Source organism: Austrofundulus limnaeus, unplaced genomic scaffold, assembly GCF_001266775.1.
Source record: "Austrofundulus limnaeus strain Quisiro unplaced genomic scaffold, Austrofundulus_limnaeus-1.0 Scaffold957, whole genome shotgun sequence".
Classification (NCBI taxonomy): Eukaryota; Metazoa; Chordata; class Actinopteri; order Cyprinodontiformes; family Rivulidae; genus Austrofundulus; species Austrofundulus limnaeus.
Window position 1 is genome coordinate 30,556 of NW_013953359.1, and position 25,674 is coordinate 56,229.

Consider the following 25,674-nt stretch of genomic DNA (forward strand, 5'->3'; position numbering starts at 1 on the left):
CTTAATATGAATTCCCTTTAAAAGTTAATCAGTTGTATTTGTACATCCAGTGATTATGTCCTGGCAGTTTCTTTAAAATATATCTAAAGGTTCTTGAGATATTTTGCTAACAGCCACAGGCAAAAAGCATTATTGTTGGCGATACTGGCTATAATCTGGGTCTCTTTGGTCCATCAGAGACCTGTAGGACACCTGATAGCTGCTGCAGGAGAGAAGCTTTAAAGAACAGCCTGCCTCACCTCTAATCACCTGATCAGGTGACCGACCGTCAGAGCTCAGCTTTGTTGTTGGTTTCTTTTAAAAACTTTTTATTTTCACCCTCTGCTAACAGGTCACAGTAGACATTATCTATTTATTTTTGTAATCCATGAGTGTTTCTGGTTTTTGTTATCTTTTTGAGGACCTTTTCTTGTATAAACAGCCACCTTGTCAGGGTCAGTAGTCCTTTTGGGGACCAAAGTCTGCTGGTGGAACACCGTTTCTGGGTGAGGGTTAGTCAGGTGTGGGGTAAGGATCATGGTTAGGCCACAGAAATATATGGAAGCCAATACACGGTTCTAATAAGGATAGAAAAAAATAGTAGTTTTATGACTTTTAGCTAATGTTTCCCTTCCAGAGAAATTCCTGTGCAAACGTTCAGACCTGCCAGAGAAGAGCCAACACATCTGCAGCAACAACCAAGTCCAGGTTTCCTCAGATGATGCTTTTAAAGAAAAAGATTTGTTGTAAATCAGCAACTTTAGATTTATACAAGAAATACATTTTCCTAACCTCTGCTGCTAAACTTGAGTTTTACTCAAGACAAAGAAAAAAAGACATTTTCACTTTAATTCATCTGAAATCAAAGTCATGCTTGAGGCGTAATTTGTCCATTTGTGTTTGTGATGTTTTATCAACTCTTTACAAAAAAGGATATAAAATAAACTTATTGGCTTTTTATTATTGCTTGTGAAAGTGGTATTTTATGTTCATACACGTTGCTGGTTGTTTGTGTCTTTCTGAGCAGCCGACCATAAAATAATCACCTGTGTCGTCTTCAGCAGCAATAAATTAGCAGGCAACATTTGCGTGCAGCTGGTTTCTTCCCTCGCTGAGAGGTTTTGTTTGTTTGATTGGGTCAGATTTACACGAGACGCTGTCTGGACAGGAATATTGAGCAGATGTTGAGCGCAGAGGAAAATGCTGGTCTCAGGCAGGAGATGGTAACCTCTATTTGAAGGTGACCAAGAGCTGGCTGTGTGGGCTGCAGCTCGCTAGAGACCCCTGCTGGGCAGATATGGGATTTCATCATCTGCTCTTTTTTTAACCTGACCCACAAAAATCATCTTTTTAAAAAAATTTTAAAGCTTGATTCACAAAAAAAAACTGTTATTATATTTGAAAAACATTCAACTGAAGAACTACAGCTCCTCTTGTAACTTAAATACATCAAATAATATTTTTATTTTACTTAAAAAAATGACTAAATATAAATATTACAGTAGAGTTGAAGCAAACAGCAACTATTTGATTGAAAAACTCACTTGTCACTTGTTATTGCCAGTCGATACAAAAGGCAAATAATCATGTAATTGTCCATTTCTGTGTGTTAGCAAAATATCTCATAAACCACTGGAGGGATTTTAATAAAACTCCCAGAAATTAATCATTAAATATACATCTGCAGCTTTTTTTTAAGTCAACTCAGTTCAAAATGGTCGCCAAAGCTGTCTATAACTCCAATAATTTTACAGATGCTGAGCTAAAATCTGGTGTGGTGGTAGTTGAGCGTCATCCCGAACATGTAACAGATGGCACCTGATCTTTGGATAAAACCTGGTCCTGTAAGGTGGCAGGTGATCTGCATTAAAGGAATGCTTCTTTTGTTCTATGTTGGCCTCTAAAGATGTTTCAATTCTTTTTTTTTTTTTTTGTTCCAAGAAAAAAACGTTAAAATTAAAAACAGCTAAAACTGCACCACTGTAAACTCTCTGAAGTTATTGTGGGTTTTCAGGACCGCTGCCTGTCACTGAGCTGCAGCTGACTTCTCAGTTTCTCGACGGCCGAGCCGACTGAACTGTTGCAGTTAGATGTTTCTGACTCACTCGTGAGTCGTTTAGTGGAGCTGCGTGAGTCTGTCTGCTGCCGGGGCTCCCCTCAGCACTTCTGTCTGCCTGTGACACTTAACGAAAACACAAACATCATCAGCAAACACAGGCAGCTGGAATCGACACCCGTTTGAGGTGAAATCTCAGCTGACTCCTTGGGTTCAAACTGCAGACTGTTGGTAGAGCTGTTGCCTCTCAGCAAGAAGGTTGTCGGATCGAATCCCGGCCGGGGACCTTTCTGGGTGCGTGTTCTCTCTGTGCATGCGTTGGTTTTATCCGGGTAGTCTGTTTTCCTCCCACAGACCAAAAACATGAATGTTGGTTCTACAACCACAACAAGCTAACATTAGCCACCATTAGCTTACAGTTCTCTGTCGTCCTGCCTCATACAGCTGGATGGTCCTGTACAGTCTTCAGTACTTTACTTTTGAGTTTGGTGCAGTCATAAAATAAAATAAGATTCATGCGTGTTTAATATTTTGATCCCGCCCACATCGAGGCGGCTCTCTGCTCAAAGCAACCAGGGCCGAGGTAGAGTTACAGAGAGGTTCAGGTTTTTAATATTATTTGATGTTTTCCTGCGTACACAAGCAAACATGTAAACCTGCCCCGTTTCTTTGTGTAGAGGCTCTTCAGAGTTGTCGTTTATCTGCAGGTTGTCACCTCTGGGTGAACTCACACCTGGTGGTTAATGCGCCCAAATTGTTTCTGCAGTCGGAGGTCATTTACCTGCTCTGTACGCAAATACAGCCACGTCTCACAGGTTGTCAGATAGGTGATAGCACAGGTGTGCTGATGTTTTTATTTAAAAATGTGTTTATTCAGAGCTATATTATTGTTTCACCTTGGTTCAGAGCTGTTTTAATTAGCTATAACACTGTCTGAGGGCAAAAACACGAGGGTTTAACCCAAACAAGCCTTGTGTTTATTTAGGTTTAAAGGGGACCTATTATGCAAAATTCAGCTTTTTTCCATATTTTTATGCTTCAGTATGTAAATGTTTTGTTAGTGTCAACAAATGAGCTGTTTCAAAAACCTGTGGATTATTACGTCACAATCCAGGTAACCTAACAAGGTGCACCCAGCCTCTCACCTGGTAACCCAAGCGGAGACTCCGCCCACTCCTTCACAGGACGACTACGTTAGTTCAGCTGTTTCTGCAATAGTCATGGAGAACAGAGATGAATAGTTTATTAAAGCTTTTAGCAAATATAAAACCACTAAATCTTCAGAATATTCCCAATGAGCTCCTTTTTTATTTTCATTTTTCTTTTAGTCAAAGATCTGCACTCTGCTGCCTGACTGGGGTCACGTCAGGTCAGAGCAAGCTCAGGACGGATTATGCTCAGACTACCATAGGTGGGCGGATTAAAGAGGTCCAGACCTCCTCTGAAGGTGGTCTGAGGGAGTTCAGACTTGTGTTTCTTTTTACCAGTTTGCTGCTTTTTAAGATGCATTCAATGAGACGGGACATAAAGGCGTTCTAAAACTACGAGAAACAAATTAAAATCACAGCAGATCATTAGTATGTTTAATTTAACGTTCACTTTTAGTTTGTGGGTGTTCTCAATTAGAAATTACTTGATTATCCTGCATTTATTTAACACTTTTAGGGGCTTTTAGTTTAGCTACGGCAAATGATTAATTATTTTGGCCTAACACTAGCAAACGACTCTGTGGTTAAAAATGTATTCTGAATCGTCTTCTCTCCTGAACGTTGACTTGTTTTAGTGGTTTTACTGGTTTGGGTCTGCAGCTTTCATGGATATTTGTTAGTGAAAGTTCAGTAAAGATTTGTCACGTTTCACATCCCCCCCTCTGGTTTTCTCATCCGTCAGGATGTACCCAATAAAAGAGGTTCCTGTGGAGGCCGAGGCCCTGACCAACTGGCTTTACCAGAGGTTTGTGGAGAAGGAAAAGCTGTTGGCCCACTTCTACGACACAGGTAGGTCCGACACAGTCAAGGCTTTAAAGTAGGGTTAGAACATCAGATTATATGTTCAGGCTAGAGAGCAGAGGAGCGTATTACTCTGACTTCACAGTAAGTTTAACCAGAGGATTTTTATTTCCTGAGAAAAGGCAGTGTGACTGCTTGTTGCTGAAAGAGTTTTACTGAAAGCTGCTGAAGAACTGAAAATGTTTAAACACTAAACAGTTAATGTGAGTTCAGTTTGAACAGCTAACGTTTGCTGAAAGTAGGAAATAAGTGAAAAATCAGCAGGAAAAAATAGCTAAAATGTCTCGAAAGAGCTGAACAGAGCAGAAATGTAGCTAAAAATAGCAGAGACAGGTTGGATTTAGCAGACGGAGGGTCAGAGGACAGTAAAATAGCTGACATTAACAGACAAAGAAGTACAAAACATTTTACGTTTTGTGATAAAATTATAGAAAAAGCTAAAACAAGCTTAAAATAGCTAAAAAGTAGCTAAAAAGCTGATTGTAGCAGAAAGAGGATGTTTGCTAAATTAAGCAGCAAGAAGCTGATTTGATCACAATCAGGTTAAGTTACGGTAATAGAAAAAAAATGCTAAATTTAGCTAAAATCAGTTAAAACTGATTTCAGCTTAAAAAAGTAGCTTAAAAAGCAAAAAAAACTTAAAGTGCCTGTGACTTCAAATTTTTGTAATACAAATGAATGCGATTTTAGAAAGAGGACATTGATGAAATATTGCAAAATAAATTTCATGTCGCTGAGATGAACAGTTGATATATTTGCCTGTGAAGTAACAGGAAGTGATGTCAAAGGGGAATGTCTGAATGTAAACAGAACGTTGCTACAACAGCTAACAACACAGACTGTAGAGAAGAATCTGATGTTTCTTAAGATTATTTTGAGTCACTATCAGAGAGATGAAGAGTCAGAGTTCAAATAATAATGTTTCAATAAACAAAGACCAGAGAGTTTTCTTTGTTAAAGAGTTCCCCTCTGATGTCACTTCCTGTTTCACTTTGGCTGAGCCAAATTCAAAAGAAAATATGCCAGTTATGGAACAAAATGGGTTAAATCTTGTGTATTATACCAACTTTCTGCAATATAAAGATGTTTTCTTTGACTTTTTGTATTTGAAGACTATGCATGTCACAGGCTGTTTTAAATTAGCATTAAAAAGACAAAATAAGCACAAAAAAGATGATATTGGCAGAAATAGCAGGGGAAAAAACTAAAAATTGGCCAAAAACAAGAAGGTTGAAATTAGCACAAAGAAGCAGAACCAGAGTAAAATATATAATATAATGTAATAATGTATGTGATAATAATGTAATATAATATAATATGTAAACATTTTGAAGAGTTTTAAGGATGTTGAAGACAGCTCCATTTATTTCAGTGAGGAAAAAAGTGGCTGAAGAAGCTAAATATCTGAAAAGTTGCTGAATTATCAAAACTCACGGCACCCATGGCATGATTGAGCTGAATGTTTAGATGTGAGAATTGTTTAAATAGAACAAAAAGAATAAAAACAGATCATCTCAATATGAAACTAACCGTCTGTGTATTCATCCCCCCACAGGGTCATTCCCTCCCCCAGAAGGACAGAAGGAGGCAGCGTCCCGACAGATGACCCTTGACCCCGTGTGGCTCTGCATGATCCAGTCGTTTGCGTTCGCCTCCGGCTACATGTGGTACAACGTCCTCCAGTACCTCTACTGCTGTTTATTTTGAGCGTGCTGACGGGGGTCTTTATCGGACCACTGGAAAAGCCTCAGGATCGGACGGCGTGTGGCTCCATCGTCACACTTTACCCCCTCCTCCTCCCTCTACGATGGATGAATGTACATCTGCAACGGTGGAGAGACTTAACAAGGAACAACGAGAAGAAGAAAAAAAAACAAGTAAATGAACCGAAACTGACAAAAAATCCGTACCAATATGGTGACAGAGGTGGTTAAGTTGCACACAGACCTAACGCCACACAACTCGCTCCAGCAGATAATCTCTCACGCCCCTCACATGTTAATGTTTACACGTCCCTTTCATGTAGACACCGCCTACAGGACTTTTAATTAGCGTTAACGAGGCTCAGGACTCCTCCAGAAGACGCACTGGACTGGACTGGACTCCCTTTCGTTCCGAGGCTTTAGGCGCAGTAGTTCCAACAGAGTATGCAGTATGAATGGATGAACGCAAAACACCCGTAACTCCTCCTCCTCCTCGTGAGAGTCGTCGTCGAAGCCCACCGGACCTCTCCGTCAGTCGGTTTATGAGCCAGCTTGGCTACACCTTCCAGAGCGAACGGCGTGTTTAAAACAAGTGAATAGAAAAACACTGGAGACGCTCACTCTGGCCTTCATTGCACTAAAGATCCATACTGCCCTGACTGCTCCCTGCCCCAGGAAAAGACTCCACAAAGAAAAAAAAAGTGGTAGCTGGTTGATGTTTTTCATTTCTCTCATTTTTCTTTCCTCAACCTGCATATCTTCACGACGACGACGGCCATCGTATTTGTTGTCCATGTTTGTTTTTATTTGGTTTCTTCATCGTCGGTCTGTCCGCCTTGTCTTTCGTGGCCGTATCGTGAGCTTGCTGAAAAAAAAAGATAAACGGGTGTGGGTGGGGGGGCTGTAATAAAGACCCAGATGAAAGCCGGAAAAAAAAGGACGTGTCGCTTGGGTAAGTGTTTTCCAACAACGCCTATGAAAAGTAGAAAATAAAACCATCTTTTAAAGACGGGGGATTAAAAATCAATCTGGTTAGATTTCCATCCCGAGGAGCATTTTAGCAACTGAGAAGGCAGAGACTGTCCTGCTGGACTACATAGTTTTACAAATACTGAAGCCATATGCTTACTGTCGGCGGTGGGAATTAAAAAAAAAAACTTTCTCTGTTTGTTTTTATAGGAAGCTACCCCAAGAGTTTTTGGCATACAGAGTTTTAGGTGTCATAACTGTAAATTTACAGCATAACCTGCCTAAGTGAGTGTGCGTGGTCGTCTTTAACCCTCATTTTTTATAGATAAGACTCATGTCGTGTTGCTCTGTGACGTTACTTTTTGAAAACAGATTCACCTCCAGTGGTCAAAGATTTTCTTTAAATTTTTTTTTAGATGACATAAACTGTTCTCTCTCCGTGTCATCGCTATGTTTAAATCTTGTAACAAAGTTGAGAAAATGTTGGAAATGACTGCAGCGTCTACTTCAATTTTTTTTTTCTGTGATGATTTTATTTTGAATTATGAATGTTTTCTGGAAGGAGGGGTGCAAACAAAAAGAAAAGTATTACCCTGAGTTTTTCTTTAATCATGTTTTTACAATAAAGGCTGCTGAAGCTCCGCGTGCGCAGCAGCAACCTTTTTAAATGCAGATTTAATGGAAGAGCCTTATCTTGAATAATTCCTCGCATTCCCTTTTGACACATTGGGTTTTTTTTTTTTTTTTTTTTAGGTGTTCAGATAAAAGTGGGCCAGTGTGGAAGGAACCATTTCGGGGGGTTCGATTGAACCTGCGTTGTGGTTTCGAGGTCAGATAAATTTGTAGCTTCTTAAGCCTGCTTTAATCATACAAATTAGAGAGGAACAGTAGATATATCATTGTCAGACTAATGCAAAAAAAAAGAAAGGTGCATTTTTTAGTTGCTGCCCTCCTGCTGTGCCACTGTTAGTTAAAAACTGTGTGAAATACAAAAAAGGGCTACCTGACGAGGTAGGTGAAAACATTTTGAATCAGACTGTAAATGTGTCATCGTTCAGATTCCCCCTTCATTGTGAGAGTGACCTGAAACAAAGCATCATCTTTATTTTGTTTTAGTTTTTTTTTCTTTAATTTGATTTATTTTTTTATGGTTCAATCACATTTCCAAAGAAGGCAGGGAAATAATGTTCTGCTAGATGTGGTTTCAGGAAATGAACACAGTTGAGGTTTTAAACATATTGTACTGGAACTGTCTATAATTTTATTTTATTTTTATTTTTTTCCATTTTGTACTTCTCCTTTAATTCCTAGCTACACAGCCATTTTACAACACAAAAAACTTGTGCTGGAATAAAACATAAAGATCCTAACAGTGTGCATCTCTTTATTGTGTTTTAGCGGTCTACGTGAAATCGTTTCTAAATGTTGAAATGACTGACAAGAAAGTCTTGTAAAAAGTACATATATTGGCTCATTTACTTACACATTTCCTTGTACTAAGAAAAAAAAACATTTTTCCTTTCAGAACTCAACCCTAATAATTAAATGGTAAAAGCTATTTTGTTGTTCTAGCAGCTAGCTGCTGCAGCTAATGCACAACATTAGCATTAGCAAATAAGTAAATACTTTCTAGTTATTTCAGTAGTCTGTAAATTTTAACCTCTTGCACTTTAACTTCAGTATCTTATATTTTCAAAACTCAACTAATTGTTAAATACAAAAACAAATTAGTTTATAAATAAATGTAACTTTGCCACATTAGCTGCTCTAGTTAATGCATAATGTGCACAATATTAAAATTAGCTAATGTGTAAATAAATACTTAACTTGGTAGTTATTTCAGTAATGTCTAAGTTTATAACATGCATTGCACTTAAATATATTTCTTTCTAGACTCAACTAATTATTTGATACAAAAATTAAATGTATCATGCATGTATTGGCAAGAATTTGGCGATACGATACATATCATGACAGAGGGGTCACGATACGATATATCCCGATATATTGCGATACTGTAAACAAGGCGATATATTGTGATATATTACGATTTTTTTGTCCAAAAATTCTATTAAATAACAACATCTTACAGGGGAAAAAAATGAAAAACCAAAATTCATTGTCTCAGAAAATTCTAATATTACAGAGACATGCTTTTGATACATTTAGCTGTGTTCTGCTTTGTATGTATTTTATTTTATTTGTTTCATATTTCTTATTTCATCCATGTTTTCAATTATTAGACTAAATTTGACAATAAATAGTTTGAAAACGTATTTTTTGCAGCTTTTAGTTTTTAATATTAATTTACAATATGGTCACCCAACACTTAATAATAGCCTCTACCTCAAGAGGTAGAGTAGCCAAACGGCTGGCTCACTGCTGCCAACTAGCCGTTCATTTTTATGTTGTAGTTCAGCCTCTGACCACTAGTTGGCAGCAGTGAACCAGGCTCACTGCTGCCAACTAGCCGTTCATTTTTATGTTGTAGTTCAGCCTCTGACCACTAGTTGGCAGCAGTGAACCAGGCTCACTGCTGCCAACTAGTGGTCAGAGGCTGAACTACAACATGAAAATGAATGGTTGGCAGGAAAGTTGACATTTTAAACCTTAATAAAAAAAAATCGATACAGGGCTTTAGAATATCAATACAATATCGGGAAATGAAATATCGCGATATTTCAGTGTATCGATATTTTCTTACACCCCTAGTAGCTGGCAGCTAGCTGCTTTTGTAGACCTCTGAAGTGTATTTTCTTGTTTATCTGACATATTAAGTTTGTTTGTGGAAAATAGGCTGTTATTGGTATGTGGGTAACCAAATCTTGTTTTTGCTCTCCGTGTACCTGTTATTTACCTGTGCTGTCAGTTTTTGGCTGTTGAATCTCTGCATAAATGCAACGGGAATGCTGAATGGTTTGGGTAAAATGTGCTGAAGAGACTGAAACAAACTAAACTGGTGTGTAAATGAGCAAAGATGTAGCCGAAAGCTAAGATTAGGTAAAACAATAGCTAAAAGCTGAAATTTGGAACTAAAAGTTAAAATTATCAAAAGGGAAGTAGATGAACTCAAAACTTCTCAGCACTTTTCTCTGCATGAATGCTTGCACCCTGAACCAGCTGATTTAAAACAACAGGTCACCAGTTTTACCAGCTCTGGCAGAAACTAAAACAATACACACTGATCTGCAAAGCTGTCGTAAAATGTTTGATTCACAGAATAAATAAAAACTCAGCAGCTGGTGACAGCGTCAACGTCTGCAGGAGAAGCTGAAGATGAGAATCGAGGAAGAGAGCTGGAAAACAGGATTAAATACTCAGTTATACCAAAATACTGAAGGGCTAACTGAGGAGGCTGCTGCTGCTGGAGGACACACACACGCTGCACACACACACACTCTGCACAGGGGGTGAACAAGGTCACCAACATGACACAGACACATTCATCTCTACAATCACGTTAATGCGCTCTGCAGAGGCACCGGTGTTCCTCCGCAGACAACTCTTTCACGGGGCAGTGCTCCCCGAGGTCCTCGGTGTCACGCTGCAGTGATGGCGGCCGGCGTCCCCTGAGTCAGCGAGCAGTAAAACATCCAGCTGTGGAGCAGCCGAACGTCACTGCAGCAGAGTGACCTCCACAGCTGGTGTTCAGACCCCCAGGTCAAACCTGTTGACTCGTTTGTCAGGTTTGCATTCTGGTTTTTTTGTTTACGTCAGACTTGTCAAAGCTACAGCCTCACAGTCACCTCAGCAGAGGTGAGGGGGTTATTATGGGACGGAGCTGTCCTCTCTGTGCCACTCGTGCACTTGCCTCCAGCAACCAGACCATCTCTGTTGTCAGTTTTCCACTCGCTTCCCCCCCACCACCACCTTCCTCCTCCTCATCCTCCCCGCAACGGTTCTGGCTGACGTCCAAACTCCTCCAGCTTTTTGGAGGAGTGACCTTCGCAGGGGCTGACTGACAGGCCGGTGTTCTCTGAGAGGATAATCTGCCCCACTGAAGGGACCCCCTCACTGACAGAGACTACCTTTATCTTGAACAGGGAGCCCACTTTTAGAGAAACTACCTCCCAATGAGACAATTTTACACCATTCACCCCTGCTGAAACTAAAATAAATGCTTCTCTGACCTTCGCTTTGAGTTCAGGATTCAGATAAATGAGTGGGGAAACAAAATAATGACTCTTATTTATATTTACTTATTCTTATTTATTTATATACTCTTATCTCAGCAAAAACGATAAGTCCTTTTAAGAACATCTGTAAAATTAACTTCATTGGTTAAGAGTGATCAGCTGTGGCGGCCATCTTGATTAATTCCAATAATAGTTGTAGATCCACATCCATTGGTCACTCTCTGAGAGTTTCAGCAAATTTCATCCAGTTTTTCATGAGATATTTTGCTAACAGACAAAGAAGGTTGAATCAGACAGTTAATGCTAAAGTTTTAGGGAAGGAAAATTAATGAGCACTTAGATCATGTGTTCTGAGTTTTATTCGAGATTTATTTTAATAACTATCTGGAATAAGAATACCAACTGGTAGCTTTGATTTACTAATAAAATAGATCACACAAATCAGGGAAGTGTGTTACTAAAAATAATTCACTTTTTTAAAAATTAAAACATATTTTAATTCAGCAATTTATTTGTCCTGTTTTTGGCGCCACCTTGTGGTCAGAAGACTGGACGTCATCTACCCGCGATACTCTCGCGGTTCTCAGGCGCTTAGCAACCTCCCGAGTTGTTACTCCTCATAGACCAATCAGGAGTCAGCGTGCTTCGAGCGACAGCCAATCACAGTCAAGCATTTCGGCACCAATTTAAAACAGCGCACTTCCTGTTTAAGAAGCAACAACAAACAAGCGACTGAAGCGAGCATGTGACGGGGAATGTAAACTTTAGACTTCATGAAATCATTTTAAAAGGCAAGAACGATTTATTTTGTGAAAAGTCTGGACGGGTTTTTAAACCGCTGCTTTAATTCAACATTAAACCACACAAACAGCTGAGCTACCGTTCATTCCGGTGCCGTTAAGATGCCGTCCAGTGTGGAGGACTACGAGGTTTTGTACACTATAGGCTCCGGTTCTTACGGACGGTGCCAGAAAATAAGACGAAAAAGTGATGGGAAAGTGAGTATTTTTCCAAATGCAAATACAACCCAGGTTTTAAAAGATAGTTTAAAAAGATGGCTCCAAATGTCATTAAACACGTATAATTTGCAAAACTGTCAGTTTAATTTAAAACAGCTTTCTTGTGACAATGAAAATGCAATGAACAGTAATTAAGTGATTGATTCTCAGCTACTAGCACACCTGATTGTAGCATGATATCTATAAAACTTGCTGAATTATATCAGTTTTTGTGTTTTCCAAGTTCAGTTGTCTGTGTTGGCCTTCTTGAATTAGATTGGCTCTAAAAGTTAATCAGCTTTAGATGCACACCTAACGATTATCTACGGGTAGTTTTAGTAAAATTCTTCCAGTGGTTCATGAGATATTTTGCTAACAGACAGAGAGAAGTGACTCCCAAGACTTAATGGGACATTTTAAAGAAAGATATTGCACAATTTTTTTAGCCCTCAGGATATAGGTTGAGGATCAGTCTCGGCTACTACCCCCACTAACTCTAGATTGATCTCTGTAAAATTGACTGAATTGTTGCCATCTATGTGTTCGCAAAAAGCACTTTGCTGTGTCGGTCATCTTGGATTCGATTGAGTCCAAAGGGTAAAGAGTTGTAGATGTACATCCAATGTATAAACTCTGATAGATTTATTCAAATCCATGCTTTAGTTTATGAGATATTTTGCTAACAGACAYACAGGCAGAAACAGTCTTTTTTATGTGTAGGTTCTTGTGTGGAAGGAACTGGACTACGGCACCATGGCAGAGAGCGAGAAGCAGATGCTGGTTTCAGAGGTCAACCTTCTGAGGGAGCTGAAGCACCCAAACATCGTGAGGTACTACAACCGCATCATAGACCGCGCCAACGCCACGCTGTACATCATCATGGAGTACTGTGAAGGAGGGGACCTGTCCTGCCTCATCAACCGCTGCATCAAGGAGAGGTAACCACAATCGAGGGGGCGGGGGTCTGAAGGGGTTCCTCCTCTGAGAACCTGTGGAGTTACAGGTCCGTGTCCCCGCAGGCGTTACCTGGAGGAAGAGTTCGTCCTGCGGGTGATGGCGCAGCTCACCCTGGCCCTGAAGGAGTGCCACAGGAGGAGTGACGGCAGGGCCACGGTTCTGCACCGGGACCTGAAGCCCGCCAACATCTTCCTGGACAGCAGGCAGAACGTGAAGCTGGGCGATTTCGGCCTGGCCAGGATTCTGAACCACGACTCCAGCTTCGCCAAGACGTTTGTTGGAACGCCGTACTACATGTCTCCTGTAGGCTGAGTGATAAAAACTTCAAGTGTTCTCAACTCAGTTCAGGAGAACAATTCAGAGTCAGTTTAGCTAGTCAGGGTTGTGAAGTACTTGTGAATAATTGTCACATTTAGTTTTCAGCAAATAGTTTGTTGTGAAAATCAAACTAATCTATGAATTACACCGTCGGGCCGGACCGGCTTGTATTTCCAAGCTGAAGCTGAGTTAAAAATAAAAGAAGCAGAAGAAAAGTTCAAATGAGCTAGATACAAGCTACATTGAACAGAACGGTGGAAGCTAAAACTGAGCAGAACAGTAGCTGAAATTAATAAAAGAGTAACCTAAATGCTAAATTATGCAAAACTTTAGCTAAAATCAAAAACTAGCAAATGCAAAACCATAACTAAAAGCTGAGAGCAACAAAATGACATCTAATAGCTAAAAATTGCTGATAAAAGCTAAAAAGATAAAAGCTAAACCTGATTAGCAAAACTGTTGCAACAAAACCATAGCTAAAAGCTCAAATTAACAAATATATAACTAAAAGCTACAATCAGCAAAACTGTAACTAAAAGCTAAAATGAAATAAATAAATAGGAAAAAAGTATAAATGGATCAAAGCAATAGCTAATAGCTAGAATTGGTAAAAATAAATAAATAAAATAAAACCTAAAGTCAGCAAAAATGTTGCTGTAATCTAAAACTAGCATTAACAGAAGCTGAAAGCTATAATTCACAAAACCCTAACTAAAAGCTCAGAACTACAAAACTGCAGCTATAAGCTAAAATAAATGAAACTAGCTAATAGCTAAAATCACAAAATCCATAGCTAAAAGTAGAAATGCAGTAGCTAAAAGCTAACTGGAACATCAGAAAACAAAAATAAAACATGTTTACTGAAACAAAGGTAGCAACAGTAAAAAATTTTTTAACGTGTATGTTTTTTTAAATAAAATAAAGCGTGTACAGAAAATGGATGGATGGATGGATTTTGAAAAATAAAAGTTTTAGATACTAAAGGTCAACATGTTATTTTTGATGGAGCTGAATGTTTTGATAATTGAACAGTTTAAAATGATACAAAATATGCATAAATAGTGTTCAGGAAAAATCACAAACAGGAATGTGTGGATGATGACTCAGCATTCCCACAATAATCTATATTTATAGTGTTTAATCTGGTAATCTGTGAGCATCGGATAATTTGCTGCGAGTAACATGCTGACTATTTATACTTCAAAATAAACAGATTTAAAAAATAAAACCATTTTAAACAACAGAAGAAAAGTTTTCCATCTTTTCTCTTTTTTTCATTTGTTCTTTCAGGAACAGGTCAACAGGATGTCGTACAATGAAAAGTCAGATATTTGGTCTCTGGGGTGTTTGTTGTATGAACTTTGTGCGTTATCGTAAGTTTCGTAAACACGTGTTATTTTTAACTGAGCAGCAGATTTCCGTGGGATCTGACCGTTTTCTCGCTCAGGCCTCCGTTCACGGCGTACAACCAGAGAGAGCTGGCGGAGAGGATCAGGGAGGGGCGGTTCAGAAGAATCCCGTACCGTTACTCCGAGGATCTGAACTCGCTGCTCGGCAAAATGCTGAACTTAAAGGTTGGAAACTTTGAACGTAGTGTTTTATTACGGGAGGTTCATTAAAACCAGTCGTGTTTGTTGGCAGGACTATCTGAGGCCATCTGTGGAGTCCATCCTCCAGAGCAGCCTGCTGAGGGACGTGGTCGCAGAGGAGCAGAGAAAGGCCCGGGTGCGGGCCCTGAGGAGTTCCCCGGACCCCGGATGCCCCCCCAACAAACCGGCTGAGGCGTCCCCACCGACTGCCGAGCTCCGGCTGAGGGAGCAGGCGCTGCGGGACCGAGAGCGAGCGCTGAAGGAGCGCGAGGAGCGGCTGGAGAGTAAGGCTTCCAGGTTTTAATGAGCCACACAAACAGCACAGCTGATGGAGCCGAAACCTTCCTCGGCTGTTTCTGACAAGTCGAGTGGTTCTGATTCTGATATCTGATCTGTTAGAGCTAAAGGTGTTGATGACTCTCAGCTACTACCACATCAAACTGTAGCTTAATATTTATCAAACTGACAGAGTTACAGCTGATTTTAAAATGAGCAAAATGCAAACTACACTGAGCAAAAGAGTGAAAGGCTAAAATTAGCAGAACAGTAGCTAAAATTAACAAAACTATAGCTAATAGCTGAAAGTAATAAGAGTAAGAGAAAAAGCTAAAATCAGTATAAAAGTTATGTTTTTTTTACTAAAATCTAAAACTAGCATAACAAAGCTAAGTGCTAGACCTTGCAAAACCATAGTTAAAAGCTTGAAACAAAACTGCAGCTACAAGCTAAAATTTGTTCAGTTGTAGCCAAAAGCTGAAATTACACTTTAGCTACAAGCTAATATTAGCAAAACCTTAGCATAAAGCGACAATCAGCAGTAGCCAAATGCTGAAATATAAAAATTCATTTCATTTATTTCTATAAACGGTTGCACATAAAATGTTTGGTCTGGTTCTCAGTGGAGAGCCTGGGGTTGTTGCTGGGTGCGCTATGTTCCTTCACTCATTTAACACATTGATCTAGAGGGGCATCAGGGCATTTAATATTGCCCTGTTCTGTTTTATGATGCCTTCTATCAGCTGCAATGTCTCAGGACATCATGCCAAATCAGAGTTTTGTATTTATTTAATTTTTTTTACTCTGCATAAATTTTGTAAACTACCTAAGTGGCTGACCCATAGGGACATGTCATGTCAAACTGAACATTTCATGTTTAAATGTCTGTTAGGTTACACATGACCCTGTGATGGACAGCTTCTGTAATTTGGCCTTCTAGATCTTTGGCCTTGTTTAAACCAGCTTTATACACTCTCCAGAACAAGCAGCAAATATCTGTCTTCTGCGCAGAACAAATGTTTTATTTGTTAGACTGATTTATTTTTTTAAAACTATTTTATACAAAAAGATTATATTTAAATGGTTTCAGCACATGTAATAATTTAAAATGATTTATTATTCAMATTTTATCATTTATTGAATTACATTTATCCCAGAGCAGCTGTGTCACAGTATGATTCTAAATACAAACATGTTTAACACATCAAGAATCTTGTTCTTATCATAAAATTTGTGAAGAATTAAATTTGTGGATCTTTCTGATAAATTAAAATAACATTTAAACTCATTCACCTAGAGAACATGGCAAGTTTTTATTTTTTTGGATGGGGAGGTGACGTTAAACAGAGACTCATCTTTGCTTTGATATGGGGCAAACAAATATTCTTCTGTTAGAGGGATGGTTTAGAAGAGCTTGCGCTGAGGCGCGTTCCTGTCTCTCAGGAGGAGAGTTTATTCACTGACACAAAGTTGGACAGATATGTTGCATAACAACGCTCTGAACATATATTTAAATATAAAGTTAGGTTTTAGAGACCAAAGTCTCTGGTAGTTCAGGAACAAAGTGCAGGAGGAGATGTCAGGACTGACCGCTGCAGCCGCTGCTGAAAACTGCAGCTGAAAACTGCTCTGACTGAAAGTCTCGTCCTGCTCTGCTCTGATTGGATAAAACGGCTCTGGAGTTTGTCTGATTCGTTAAAAGCAGTGTCTGTTTAATCCTTATACATCAGGGCCCCGCTGCCCTCCTCTGACAGAACGACGATCCAGTCACACCAGTGAGGCTGGTTTTGTTTGTTTTGTTTGTTTTTAAGAAATCAGGTCGCATTTGTGACCCTGCTAGCTGTTGTTTTCACAATCTCAGGTACAATCTTAGGTACGCAAGAGAGCTTTATGACATTCCATCTGGTGTGCTTTTTCTCTCTTGATCGCGCATGTGCACCACTTATGTGCAACTCTGTCTATAATGCTTCACACAACCACAGTGCTGGTGACCAAAGTGCTTCACAAAGTCAGTGATTAACATGACAACAAGTTAAAAACAAGAAAACACAACAAAATAGCAAAAACTAAAACCAGAAATGTCATCACATTTTCAAGTATTAAAAGCCTGTTGGAATAAAAAAAAAAAGGTCTTAAGCTTCGATTTAAAGGATCCAACTTCAGTAACCAAACTGATTCCAGAGACGAGGTGTGGCTGCAGAAAAGGCATGGTCACCCCAGCATTTATATTTTGTCCTTGGAGAGAAGAAGCTGGCTAAAAATGATAGCTAAAGTAGAAAAACAGTAGCTAAAAGAGAAAAGCTAAAATCTGCAAAACAAAATTAACTGAAATAAAAAACTATGGTAACAAAAGCTGAACATTGTAATTTGCAAAACCACAATTAAACCTCACAACAAAACTGCAGCTAAAAGCTAAAATTTGCTAAATTGTAGCTGAAAACTAAAATAAAACTATAACTACAATTAAAATAAATACAACTGCATCTAAAAGCTAAAACAGAAAAACCTTAGCATAAAGCTGCAATTAGCAAAGCAATAGCTTACTGCTGATATCAACAAAATGGTAGCTAAAGAAAAAACTGTAGCTTAAAGCTAACAGGAGCATGAAAAGATAAAAATAAAACACATTTGCTGAAACTGATTTTAAAGAGAAAGAAATGTTTTTGAATAAATTTAAAAGATCATAATGCATTTTAATGAGTATTTTTTGTAATTAAAGTTGATGTATTTTGAAAACTCACTCTAAAAAAGCCATCTTGATTTGTGTTGACTTTAAAAGTTAATTAGTTTCAGATGCAAAGCTAACGACTTCGTTCTGAAAGTTTCACTAAAATACGTTTGCTGGTTCAAATGATATTTTGCTAACAGACAGACAAGGTTGATTCAAACATTTAATGCCAAACTTTAGCGCAATATTTGTAAAACCTGAATGAAGTGAAGCAACTTTTGTGTTGACTGTGGCAGCCATCTTGAATTGAGTCAGAGTTAATCAGCTGTAAACAAACATGGAATGATTGTTCCCTGAAAGTTTCATTAAAACCCGTCCTGTAGTTCGTGAGATATTTTGCTAACAGACAGAGTTGACGAGCAAAGTCATGAGCGGAAACATCCTGACCGTTGGCTTCAATAATAAGACTAAAAATGTGAGTTCTCATCAGGTTAAAGGAAGACGATGCTGTTTTGTGATTAAAAACAAAAAAAAGTTCTGGTTCCGTCTGACTGGGCCCGTGTGGTCGGAGCAGGTTTGTTCATGTTGCAGAAACGTTTCGATCAAATGCTGACCCACTTCTCCTCCCACAGCTCCTGGCTGACAGTTGGTGTTTACCTGTGCGTTTATGAAAAATACTGTTAACAAAACAATTTTTAACTTATTTTGTAATGGCAGGAAGAGAGCAGGAGCTGTGTGCACGTGAGCGACTGGCGAACAAGAAGCTTGAACGGTAAAACTTCTGCAACAGTTTGACCTATTTTTGCTCATTCGACACTATGTTTCACTCTGACCTGTGCTTTCAGAGCAGAGAGTTTGCTGAAGGATCACAGCCGCCTGCAGCTCCAGAAGGACCCGGCACTGCTCTGTGCTGCAGACATAGGTATGGGAGTCCAACTGGGACGTTTGGACTTTCTGAACCGAGGCAGAAACTGAGACAGCTGTGGTTTTATGTGTTAATGAATCTGTGATGAAATCATGTGAATAAAGTTTTATTTTTATTTATTTTTTTACACCGGTGTTGTTAATTACAACAAAAAGTGTCTGCAAAACATCTCGTTCGATAAAGCTCTTCGGTCGTTTTGACTCCCTGCTCTGTTCGCCGCAGATCTGGAGAATCTATCCCCCGGCAAGAAGAAGGTCCACTTCGCTGGCGAAAGCAAAGAGAACCTGCAGCCTGACAGTCAGCAGAGCGAAACATCACAGGAAGTCATCCTGAGGAGGCTGCAGGCCGCCGATCTGCGCGCCAAAAGACTGAACGAGATGGAGAAGATCTGCCAGCTGAAAAGCAGACAGATCTTCGGAATCCGTTAACATCACAAACATAACGTGTTTTGCTATGAATGTGAAAATTTCCTGTGTAAATCTAATATTTTTAAGATGCTGTTTTGACTGTAGTGATTGTGAAGCAAAGTGTTTTTATAGCTGTGTCTGTGCGTGTGTGTGTTTATGAGCAGCTAATTTGATCTCCAGTGTATATTTTGCAATATTTATAATAAAAAGTAGATTATTTTTAGGAATAATATCTGAATTGCCTTCCTAATGGTTGCTGACGTGGTTCAGTCTGCCTTATTTGGCCCATTACAGATTAATAATTGTAATTTAAAAAGACAAGAAGTGTTTTAATAGCATTCACAGCTATCAGAACTGCTTTAATCAGCAGCTCTTCCCACAAGGGGTCACCAGTTTCTTGTTCAACCTTTGAATAAGCAAAGTGATAATGATAACACAGGAAGTCATTTCTTTCATTTGATTTTTTTTAAATACAGCTGATTAACAAATTGGATTGTTTAGATGTTTACGTAGAAATTTGTTTACTAGAAAAAAATACATTTCGGCTTTTAAAAATATGTTATTTTATTGGTTAGCTTTAATCGTTTTGAGTTTACAGTACGTTTACGATTAGCGTGCGTAGCAACCACGGTCGTCCGGCATCTTTGCCCCGCCCTCTTACAACCGTAGTTGTAAGAGGGCGACTAATGTAGTTCGACTAATCACAACGCTCCTTACACGCCGTCAGCCAATAGGAGCTGTCGTGGGCGGGCCCAACTGTGTCGTGTTCCGTGTGGAAAGTTTTGCCGGCTCGGGTGCAAAGTTTCAGCCGTCTGCAAACGAGCTCGTCGACAGACGTGTCTGAACTGTGCTGGGAGTGACGTCCGCGGCGTTTTCACACGGTTACTAAAATCTGATACTCCCTTTATTTTTTTTCTCTTGTCTCTGGTCGTTTGTCTCCGTGTGTAGCTGCTCGCCTGGTATATTAGCGTCGGTCGCATTGTCTCTGGGAGCTGTCTGACAGATGTCCGGGGAGGTTTGAGAGAGGACACCGCGAACCCTCTCTAACTTGAATCTTTGAAACAAAAAAAGGACTGAAGGTTTTTTTAAAAATGGCCTGCGAGCCCAACAGAGCCCGTCTGTTATGTATGCTGTCTCTGACTTTCAGCTTCTTCATCGTGGAAGTGGTGGTGAGTCGTCTCACCGCCTCTCTGTCGATGCTGTCGGACTCCTTCCATATGCTGTCGGACGTCATCGCGCTGGTCGTGGCTCTGGTCGCCGTGCGGTTCGCCGAGAAAACCCACTCCACCAACAAGAACACGTTCGGCTGGATCCGGGCCGAGGTGATGGGGGCGCTGGTCAACGCCGTGTTCCTCACGGCGCTGTGCTTCACCATCGTCCTGGAGGCCATCGAGCGCTTCACCGAGCCCCACGAGATCGAGAGTCCCGTGATGGTGGCCGTGGTCGGCGCCGCGGGGCTCCTGGTCAACCTGCTCGGGCTCTGCTTGTTCCACGGACATGCCGGCGGAGGAGGAGGCCACGGGCACTCCCACGGGGGGCACTCTCACGGAGGCAAGGGCAAGAGGGGGAAGGCTGGGAACGGCTCGGCGGGAGAGGAGACCAACAACCTGGTGGGGAACCACAACAGCCCTGGAGATGTGAGACAAAGAACCGGTGAGTGTGTTAAAACCCACAGACCTCCTAAAAGTTCCCTTCCTCATAAATTTCAACATCTCTGTTAGTAATCCACGTGACCACAGAGGACATTATCACCCACTAAATGTTTAAAACATGGATCTGTTGGGTCACTCAAACCCTGGGAACATGATCCAAGTCAGACATATGAACAAGGCCAAGCTCAGGTATCCTTTTCTGAATATTTTTAATTAAATATATTCTTCATTTTGTCTGACTTAGACTAGAAAAAATGTATTTGACAAGTTCCAAACTGAGCAAAATTAGATGAATTTCCCATAAAACTAACAACTAGAGGTAGATCGCTTATTACTTAGAAGGATTTTTGACATTTAAAACAATAAATCTATATATGTGGTTAGTTCACGTGTTATAACATACCATTTAGTACAAGTGAAGAAGCTGATTGCGTCGACAAAAAATGAAAGTTGGGTTCACAAGAGAATATAACTGAAAGCTCTGAAACCTCCAGTTTTACTTTTAGTAACTCTAGAAACAAGTAAACCTAAACCTGGAGTATGAGATCGAAGTGCCATGTTGGCAAAATACGGAACTATAAGGTATTTAATGTTTATTCCATGTCAGAAGCTAGATTAGATTAGACATAACTTTATTGATCCCTTGGGGAAGATTCCTTCAGTGAGTCACACAAAAGTGACAGCAAGTACAAACAATGCAAAGTTAAAAAAAATAGTTACAAATGCATACTGCTCCCTAAATCTGGTCCATAAAATTCTCCTTAAAACAAAAATGTGTAAGCAAAACTTTGTGAATTGCTGCCAAACGTCATGTGCGTTTGTTTACCTACTAAAACAGCCAAAGGGGCTGAAAACAGGTCAACAGCTCCATCCATGGAAGAGCTGTTTACACTGAATAAGCGCTGCAAAAATTTTCCATCTAACCAAGTCTTACAATCTTATATCCAGTCAAAAAGTATTTTTGATAGCGTTTTGAGACTTGTAAACTAAAAAAGAACAAAATGTGTTTAAAATATTAATCTTGTTAGCTTGGAAATGTTCCTTATTTCCTTAATTTGAGAAGATTCAAACTCGTTAAGTGAAATAAGACTATTGCACTTGGTAAGACGTCTTGAAATAAGGAAAATTTCCAGGCCCTGTTTGTGTGATTTGTATCATATCAACAATTAAGACAATTTATTGCCATTACACAACCTTATTTGTACATCAGTCTCAAAACAAGATAAACATACTTTTTGGCTGGATATAAGATTTTAAGACTTAAATGGACACTTTTTGCAGCTCAAAAACTCCTTCCATGTGTTTGTTAGCAGAACCCGATTTAATGCTTTGTTTACATTAGCTTTAAGAAGACCTGCATTAAACAAAATGACTAAAAAACAGCCAGTGTTTGTATTTATTGTCCTGATTTCTAAAGATAGCAGCCTATTTTCTGATAGTAAAAGTAGATTGTTAAAAACATACAAAAAACAATTTATTTGTGTAATAAAACAGGAAGAAAAAGTTTTTTTAAATCCTCTGCAGCACCCCTTACTTACTTGAGGGTTAAACCCACAAACAGAAGCCCATTTACCCCACACACACCGTTAGGCCCTGCCAGTTTCAATAAATGCCAACTATATACCCCCCTCTGTGCACTGATTGCTGTTCCCGGGTCATACATCAGCGTAACGGTGGAGTCGACAGTCCCAGACACACCATTAGCAGTTGATGAATGACCCGATGGCGCCCCGGCATGGAAAAGAGCCCGCCGCCGTTGCTCAGGTAGCCTCTCCCTGAGCTGTGTGTGCGCTCGCTCTGCCACGCCGCCTGCAGACGCACTAATTAAATTTTCTTACTGACTGAGGAGGGTTTTGTTGCATCGAGGAGGGCGAGTTCGCCGTCGTCTAAATTCATCATGTATGTTTTGTTACGTTTGTTACTTACAAAATAGAATCCCTTTACTTGTTAACAGATTTGTTACACCTTTTTGTTTTACCTGTATCTGTGTTTTAATGTAGTTTTAGTGTCTCAGAGTCAAACTCTGATTATTTATCGTCTTGTTCTGAAACTGAACGCAGTTCCTGGATGTTTATTTTTATTTTTTAATCTCCAGATGTCAGCTGTAAAGACGGCTCAGAGGTGCAGATGAATGGCAACACCCACTTCGACGAGCAGGATTTTGAGCAAGAGTCGTCGTCGCAGCTCAACATGCGCGGCGTCTTCCTGCACGTGCTGGGCGACGCCCTGGGCTCCGTCATCGTGGTGGTCAACGCCATCATCTTTACGTTCGTGTGGAACAGCTGCAAAGGCCAGGAGGACTGCGTGGACTTCTGCAGCTACGGTCACGCTGAAAACCCCCAGTACAGCAACTACACGGTCACCGCCGGGCCCTGCTGGGTGCTCTACATGGACCCCACGCTGTGCCTCATCATGGTGGGCATCCTGCTGTACACCACCTACCCGTTGCTGAAGGAGTCGGCCCTCATTCTGCTGCAGACCGTCCCCAAGCAGATCAACATGCACAAGCTCAACGAGCGGCTGCTGAGCCTGGACGGCGTGCTCGCCATCCACGAGCTGCACATCTGGCAGCTGGCGGGGAGCCGGATCATCGCCACGGCCCACATCAAGTGCCACGACCCCACCGCCTACATGGACGTGGCCAAGCGCATCAAGGACTTCTTCCACGACGAGGGCATCCACGCCACCACCATCCAACCCGAGTTTGTCACGTTCAGCTCAGAGTCCCGGGACTCCCTCTGCGAGCTCTCCTGTCGGACACAGTGCGCCCCCAAGCAGTGCTGCGGCTCCGCGGACAAGAAGGGCGGCGGGGCCGACTGCAAATCCGCCGCCTCGGCTCTGGAGGTCATCAGCGAGACCCCGGAGCAGGCTGCGAGTGTTCAGGTTTGCCCTCGGACTGAGGCCGAGCTCCCCGTAACCAGGGAGTCATCTCTGTGAACGCACGAACGTAAAACAGGGCGGAAACATCACTGTCACCTGGAGGAAGCTGGAATCTTTTTTTTTTTGGACCCCTCGTTGACCTGATAGGACTTTTATTTTCTGTGATTTCAGTTTGTTTTTTGTTTTTTGTCTGTGGCTAACCCCTCCTCCTCTCGTCGTTGCCTTCCCGCAGCATGGTTGTGACGCATGTTGGGGTTCATGGACCTCGTCTCCTCTGGGACTGGAGCGAAGCCTGCATGCGTGTCTCTGATCTGCTCCATGTCGTGTTTTCTGTGCCAAAGCTTCTCGCCGCAGGGATGAGGCAGAGACGTCAGGCCTACAGGTTGTAGAGTTTAGCCTCCGGACCTCTCCACAAAGTGTCGTTTTTTATTTTTTTGTTTGTTTTTGCTGTGAGCAAATCTATTTTTCATATCTTTTCTTTGACTGCGAGTGGAATAGTATTATATTGCTGAATTAATTTAAGTATTTAAGTTATTAGAAATGATTATCATGCTGTAGATGCTGTTAAAGACTTTTAAACATTTTCTGTCTTGATATTAATTCTTTTGAAGAGCATTTTTGCTGTATTTGATTGTTTTTCAGACTCCTCTCTGGCCTCTTTTTTGGTTTACAAACATTCAACTCAAAAGCCACATTGACACCTCTCACCTCGCCTTTTAAAGAACCTGCTGTGGTAAAGCGCTTAGTATTGTAGACGTGCAACAGCGTGTCTACCTAAATAAAAGTTTGGTGATGACATTTGACGTCCTGTAAGGTGGAGTCAGATCCGTTGGGACGAAACAAGCACTGCATTAGTGTTTCTTGTATGAAGCCATGCTGGAAACCTTCCTCGTGTTGTTTATTTTTCTTTGTTTTAAAGTCCTCATGAATGTGTTCGGCACCTCAGTTAACACCAAGGCAGTTTCTTTCTTTTACCCGACCAAAACGAGTCCCGGTGTTGAGGGTTAATGGCTCCAAAAAGAGCTCCAGCTGCTGCTCACCAGAACCTGCTGGTTACAGGACTTCTCCCTCAGACGTCATCTGAACGTTTGATGCACTTCAGATTTCCACTCCCTGTTAAGTCAAGTGTATGCAATGTAGAAAACGTGCTGGGAAATGTTATTTTTCTTCATTTATTATGTTTCGGTCACTTTTATTCTCTTTTCTGTGACTTGAGCTCTACGTGCAAATTGAAAGCAAATGTGTTTTTGTAATTGTAAAGACAAGCTGATGTGTTTTTGATATATATATATATATATATATATATATATATCCACAGTACCTGTCCGAAGTGTCAGTGTGAAATGGAAAAAATAAAATATGGCTGTTCGGAACGGCAAAAGAAGCCCACGTTTTATCGTCAGTTTTTGTCTTTCTGCAATGGGTGATAAAGAGTAGAGATCAAATTCTCAAAGTCCACGTCAGCTGAGTTATAAACTCAACTCAATATATGAAAATCTTTACAGAAGTTTCAAAAGTTCAGCCTAAAATGATTGCATGTGAGGAAAAGGAAGTCATGAGTGTTGGATTGTTGTTTTGTGGATTTTTAATAAATCCATGATTGCTGCGTTTCACGGCTCCTGTTTTCTCCCTGTTGCAGCGTGACGCAGCAGAATCATGGTGAGTTTTCAGTTTGAAGATGCTGTGAGTCTGACAGCGGGTGGGGGGGGACTTTATATAAATAACGGGACGGGGACATTCCTGAGGCAACAAGTGAGGGGCTTTACCCAGCATTCCTCTGTTACTGTGGCTCCCAACTCCCCACCTCGTCTTTATGACTCGGCTAATGCCACGCCTAATTTTAGCTCTATCTGTAAAATCAGCTGCCATAATGTTTGCTAATATTGGTTTGCTTTGACGGCCATTTTGAACTGAGGTGATCACTTGTAGACATAATTTATTTCGATCAGAGTTTCATTAAAACCTGGTCAGTGGTTTGTGAAATATTTTGCTAACAGACATTAGTTAAAACAGGAGCATGTGAAATTGTGACATCGGTCGTGTGCTCTCACCAGGCCATCTGTCTCCCCGGCTTTGTCTGTGGGATTTTCAAACTGGGTGAATCCAGGCGGGGTGGAGGGAGGGGGTGAAAGGTCACTCTGCTGCTAAATGT

General features: G+C 40.6%; 3 protein-coding genes and 1 long non-coding RNA gene across 6 annotated transcripts; 3 read left to right on the forward strand and 1 right to left on the reverse strand.

Moving 5' to 3' along the window:
* Positions 1–1,412: 1,412 nt before the first annotated feature.
* Positions 1,413–5,617, reverse strand: LOC106533493 (uncharacterized). The gene is made up of 2 exons (XR_001312246.1): positions 5,575–5,617; positions 1,413–3,244 (listed from the first exon to the last, which is right to left on the reverse strand). It is a non-coding gene; the product is annotated as an uncharacterized LOC106533493 (long non-coding RNA).
* On the forward strand, positions 3,926–8,086 carry LOC106533492 (acyl-CoA:lysophosphatidylglycerol acyltransferase 1). Its single transcript, XM_014029821.1, has 2 exons — positions 3,926–4,032; positions 5,600–8,086. Exons 1-2 carry the CDS (start codon positions 3,927–3,929, stop codon positions 5,749–5,751), a joined length of 258 nt encoding a protein of 85 aa, XP_013885275.1. The 5' UTR covers position 3,926; the 3' UTR covers positions 5,752–8,086.
* Positions 8,087–11,574: 3,488 nt separating this feature from the next.
* On the forward strand, positions 11,575–19,222 carry nek2 (NIMA-related kinase 2). 3 transcript variants are annotated; one of them, XM_014029825.1, is made up of 10 exons: positions 11,595–11,643; positions 11,724–11,850; positions 12,571–12,788; positions 12,870–13,110; positions 14,416–14,498; positions 14,573–14,699; positions 14,767–14,998; positions 18,376–18,430; positions 18,504–18,580; positions 18,806–19,222. In XM_014029825.1, exons 2-10 carry the CDS (start codon positions 11,755–11,757, stop codon positions 19,009–19,011), a joined length of 1,335 nt encoding a protein of 444 aa, XP_013885279.1. In that variant the 5' UTR covers positions 11,595–11,643; positions 11,724–11,754; the 3' UTR covers positions 19,012–19,222. The 3 variants fall into 3 exon arrangements, with proteins under 3 accessions (XP_013885278.1, XP_013885280.1, XP_013885279.1); XM_014029824.1 differs by having other exon boundaries at positions 11,575–11,850; XM_014029826.1 differs by having other exon boundaries at positions 11,575–11,850; positions 12,586–12,788.
* Positions 19,223–19,538: 316 nt separating this feature from the next.
* Positions 19,539–24,906, forward strand: slc30a1a (solute carrier family 30 member 1a). The gene is made up of 2 exons (XM_014029823.1): positions 19,539–20,643; positions 22,738–24,906. Exons 1-2 carry the CDS (start codon positions 20,082–20,084, stop codon positions 23,577–23,579), a joined length of 1,404 nt encoding a protein of 467 aa, XP_013885277.1. The 5' UTR covers positions 19,539–20,081; the 3' UTR covers positions 23,580–24,906.
* Positions 24,907–25,674: the final 768 nt, after the last annotated feature.